This window comes from Gadus chalcogrammus, chromosome 4, assembly GCF_026213295.1.
Source record: "Gadus chalcogrammus isolate NIFS_2021 chromosome 4, NIFS_Gcha_1.0, whole genome shotgun sequence".
NCBI lineage: Eukaryota > Metazoa > Chordata > Actinopteri > Gadiformes > Gadidae > Gadus > Gadus chalcogrammus.
The window spans coordinates 35287425-35292635 of record NC_079415.1 but is presented as its reverse complement, the minus strand read 5'-3'; the positions used below and the strand labels follow the sequence as shown (position 1 = coordinate 35292635).

Sequence of the window (5211 nt, the reverse complement as noted above, 5' to 3'; positions counted from 1 at the left end):
CAGCAAAGTGGTTGGCAAAATAAAGAATATTTCAGTATTTTTGCACTTGTAAACAGTTAATCTCGTTTTAGCCTACACTCAGATTTGAACTCATTCTTGCATGCGAGGGTCTTGAATCAAAAAATATGTAAATATATTTTGCATTCATTGTAAAGAGTCCAACTCTCCGTGTGTAGGCCCGCCTTCTCCGGTGTACCAAGAAAGCCAGCTCCAAGACGAAGGGGGATTTTACCCCTTAGTTTTACATAGGACATTGAAATTGCAGGGCGTTCCAAGCCGTGACCGAATCAGCTTGGCAGTGTGAAAAGGCATAATGTGTCGTTAGTGGGGATTGACAACTATTCTGTGAAAATGAAAGAATATGTCTTGTGTGTGTTTCCTTCTTTATGTGGAAAGCAGCAGACTCCAGACACCATTTCAATCAAGGTTGAAGAGGATATTGGTGGAGGCTTGCCCGCCGTGGGTTAGTAATACACATTGCATCTATTCAAGAAAACCACCATGATCAACTGAGAATGTACTTGATTCTACCTGCGCTAAAAAGCCTGGTCCTCTTTTGAAAAGCATCATGACCAGCGCCCTGCTAAAACACGAGTCAAACTTCGGAGTTGCATTTCAAAGATGGAATCTGTCAAGAGCCAAGAAGGGTTTCAAGAGCTGGTTTATCATTCTCAAACATCACTGAATTCATAATGCATGAATGTTGGCTGATCAGCTTAGAGGGAAGTACACGTTGTTGCTTTTTAGTGTCAATATATAATTATTGTGCTTGCCTCGCTAGTCATGTTGTGATCAGATCACTTTGCGCTGGTGTTCGTTAAGTTTCCTTAACCTGGCCAACCACTTGAGCTTTGAGTCTAGGGAGGAGGATGCTGGAGGAGACGTCCCTCTCCAAAACTGTGAATCTATGTCAGCAGTACACATTTTAAACCCTCTGTCAATGTGACATACATTTAAAGTTTCTTTCACGTGTACAGATACACAATGCCTCCCTTTATGCAAATAATATGTCAAAACAATTAATTTTTCCTTTTTTCTCCGTCTGCAGAAGACTGCGATGCCTTCGGAGACCGTAGCACTCAGTGTGGCGCCACCTCAGAGATTCTGGGTGTGGACGCCCCTGGCTCCTCCCACATGTCCAGTCACAGCGAGGAACTGCTGGTTAGCAGAATAAAGAATATGTTGGCATTTTTGCACTTGTAAATAGTTAATAGTGTTTTAGCCTACACTCAGATGTGAACTCATTCTTGCATGCGGGGGTCTTGAATCCAAAAAAATAAATACACAGGGAAGACATTGAAATTGCAGGTCGTTCCAAGTGCAGTGTAAAAATGCCTAATCTGTCGGTAGTGGGGATTGACAGCTATTCTGTGAAATATGTCTTGTGTGTGTTTCCTTCTTTATGTGGAAAGCAGCAGACCCCAGACACCATTTCAATCAAGGTTGAAGAGGATATTGGTGGAGGCTTCCCCGCCCTAGGTTAGTAATACACATTGCATCTATGCAAGAAATCAACCTTGATCAACTGAGAATGTACTCGATTCTGCCTTCTCAGCAGGAGCCTTTAACCCTTGACCATCCAAAGGGCGACAAGGATAATGCATAATCAACAAATAGAAGTTGGAAAGAATGTCCAAATATAATTCTTCCAACACACAAGTGTGTACAAAGTACATACTGTATACCTTTGTGAAAATGATTAATTAAAAACTTTACTTTCTCTCTCTCTGTTTTCCTCTCTGAAGAAGACGTCAATGACATCACAGACTGCAGCACGCAGCGTGGCGCCACCTCGGAGAGTCTGCGTGTGGACGCCCCTGGCTCCTCCCACATGTCAAGTCACAGCGGGGAGTTGCGCATCCTGAGCGTTTACGGACAATGGGAGGGCCCACTGGCGGTGAACGTCCATAACACCCTTTTTGCCGCGTCAGAACCGGAGGCCTTGAGCTCGCTGTCCGCTGACCACAGCGTGGCCAAGAGCCTGAACTGCAGCGTGCGGCTCGTCCGCCTTGAGGAGCTGACTGGGCATCAGGGCGGCCGCAAGGGCCGGCCCGGTGTCTTTTGTGGAAAGGTTATTCCCAACAAGGCCAATATGATCGTCCACATGAGGACCCACAACGACGAGAAGCCCTACAAATGTGACCAATGCACAAAGCGCTTCAGTGATAGCTATGCCCTGAAGATCCACATGAGAACTCACTCTGGGGAGAAGCCCTACAGGTGTGACCAATGCATGAAGTGCTTCAGTCTGAAAGACACCCTGAATAAACACATGAGAACTCACTCTGGGGAGAAGCCCTACAGGTGTGACCAATGCATGAAGTGCTTCAGTCTGAAAGACACCCTGAATAAACACATGAGGAGTCACTCCGGGGAGAAGCCCTACAAGTGTGAGCAATGCAGTAAGCGCTGCAGTCGGAGAGATGCCCTAAATATCCACATGAGGACTCACTCCAGCGAGAAGCCCTACAAGTGTGACCAATGCATGAAGTGCTTCAGTCTGAAAGACACCCTAAATATCCACATGAGGACTCACTCCGTCGAGAAGCCCTACAAGTGTGACCAATGCCCGATGCGCTTCAGTCTGAAAGGCAGCCTGAAGATCCACCTGAGGACTCACTCTGGGGTGAAGCCCTACAAGTGTGACCAATGCACGAAGTGCTTCAGTCTGAAAGGCAGCCTGAAGATCCACCTGAGGACTCACTCTGTGGTGAAGCCCTACAAGTGTGACCAATGCACGATGCGCTTCAGTCAGAAAGGCACCCTGAAGATCCACATGAGGACTCACTCTGGGGAGAAGCCCTACAGGTGTGACCAATGCCCGAAGTGCTTCAGTCTGAAATGCCACCTGAAGATCCACAGGAGGACTCATTCCGGGGAGAAGCCCTACAAGTGTGACCAATGCCCGAAGTGTTTCAGTCTGAAAGACGACCTGAAGCGCCACATGAGGACTCACTCGGGGGAGAAGCCTTACAAGTGTGACCAATGCACGAAGCGCTTCAGTCGGACAGGCACCCTGAAAATCCACCTGAGGACTCACTCTGGGGAGAAGCCCTACCAGTGTGACCAATGCACAAAGTGCTTCAGTCTGAAAGGCACCCTGAAGATCCACATGAGGACTCACTCCGGTTAGAAGCCCTGCCTGCATTGCAACGGCAGCTACAGCGACCCAAGCAATTTGAGTGTGCACATGCTCAAGCACACGGGCAATGGGGTGCTTTCACACAGGGTAACGGGGCGAGATTGAGACCTCTGTCCGGTATTTGTCGAAATTACTGCTTTTAGTTTTTCTTTTCATCATGATTAAACACTTTCCAGCTTTTGATTCGCTTTGTTTTAATTTTAGTAATTTATGTCTGTGTGATTAAGAACTTATTTCTCTGACTCTTCTAACAGCAAAATATTAGGAAACGTTCACATCGTTGGTAAATACAAAGGAAACTTGTGAGGGGAGTATACCACGAACCTCGCTGAACATACCCATGCTTTCTTGGGAAAACCTGGTTCGACTCGCAGTCAGAGTTAAATGGTTCCATGACACTCACTTTAGATTAAATAAGTCGAACCAGGTTTTCCGCTTTAGGTTCAATGCGCGTTCACATAAAAGGTGTGTTTATCACGTCATTCGACTCCCCCTTGTGCAAAGTGAATCGAGCGTGCGTGGTGTATTATTATGAATTCCTACGAGGAATTCAAAGTCCAAATCACAACCAAGGGGAACACGGATGCCCATAATATGGCTAGGGTGGCGTGCTGGCAAAAAATAGCCGTCCGTGTTAATTCGTAAGTGAAAAGATTCTGCATATTGTCTAAAAAATATCATGTATCATCATGCCTTTTACCCCCATAGATGTGGTGCCAGCACGCTCCTACGAACATGGGGCCAAGTCAAAAATAAATATTAAAATTATATTCAACGTGGTAAGTTGTAAGCATCCATTTGAATAATTTCAGGTGAATCTAGCCTATGATTTGCAATGGCCTAGGCTCCAACCTTTAGTCACATGTTGATTACCTGCAGCAAATAAAAATAAAACCAAATTTAATACGACTGGGAGGGGACCGCTCCACCGCCCTTCACCACTTCGGAGGAGCTGGCTCTCGCCAATAACGAAGGTCGGCCGATGATGGTAGGAGTGGAAGGGGGGGGATGTCCTCTGACCCCACTGCCTCGACATCAAAGGCCTTTGTAATGAGTATGTATTCATGTATTGGCAATGGACATCAATAATTGTCTTGCTAATCAAATGTGAAATGATTGAGTGTAAATTAATTGTCATTTTTAGTTGAAGGTACAAACATTAGTTTGGAGGAGCTGCCGACAATCGATCTCCAATCAGAGGTATATAACTATCAAAGCAAAGTGTCACGTACTCTTCTAAATGTTTAATTTCTGGACAGAATGTCCTATAATAGGTTTCTCTGATTCTTGCAGGAGACTGTCGGCCTGTGTCTCCAGGGCGACTATGGAGGTGATTTTTCTTAATAATTCTCACAGCTATAGTATGAATAAAAAATGCCTAGGCCTAATTGTGTCACTGACATAGCGGTTATGTGTCTGTGGCTGATGGTGGATGCTGCTGAAGGTGAATGCTGCTGATGGTGGATGCTGATGATGGTGGATGCTGATGGCTGCTGCTGCAGGTCGCTGCTGCTTGAGGCGATGGCTGCTTGAGCTGGCTGGTGCCGGATAACACTGCTGCTGCAGGTCGCTGCTGCTTGAGGCGATGGCTGCTTGAGCTGGCTGGTGGTGGCGAAGGATGGTGGTGTCGCCTTCTGCTGCTAGTGGTGGCGGCTTGTGCTGGCGACGGCTGTTGGTGGTGGTGGCGGCAACTGCTGCGATTGTTGTCCTTCCTTTCGACCTGATGCACTTTACTATCCTTAACCTCAGCCTGATGTTTGTGGAGTATTTTCTTTGTTTATTAATAACTTATAATGTTCCTTCACTTTGTTCTTGTTTTACAAGTTAGATATACACGCACACCTGTTTACACACTTGTTGTTCTTGTTGCACACATGACTAACATTGTTTTATTTATTGATACCCCCTGGCTCTACTTTGCTGTTCTTGTTCACTTACTGCATGTTTGCTTTGTTGTTCTTAGTCCTTGTTCCCACTTGTTTTTGGTTCCACAAACCTCAGCCTGATATATCTGGCATCTCAAACACTGGGTCCAGCTTTCCCTGGCGCCTACTCCTTTGCAGTGTGCA

General features: G+C 46.1%; 1 protein-coding gene across 1 annotated transcript in view; it reads left to right on the top strand.

Annotated features, from left to right (window-relative positions):
- Positions 1–4055, top strand: part of LOC130381044 (zinc finger protein 271-like) — a 17479-nt gene extending 13424 nt beyond the window's left edge. Inside the window, exons 8-12 of the mRNA XM_056588465.1 lie at positions 177–192; positions 409–463; positions 1049–1161; positions 1416–1479; positions 1746–4055. Of these exons, the coding sequence (XP_056444440.1) occupies positions 177–192; positions 409–463; positions 1049–1161; positions 1416–1479; positions 1746–3133 (1636 nt within the window). The 3' untranslated portion in view covers positions 3134–4055. The remainder of the gene's footprint in view (positions 1–176; positions 193–408; positions 464–1048; positions 1162–1415; positions 1480–1745) is intronic.
- Positions 4056–5211: the final 1156 nt, after the last annotated feature.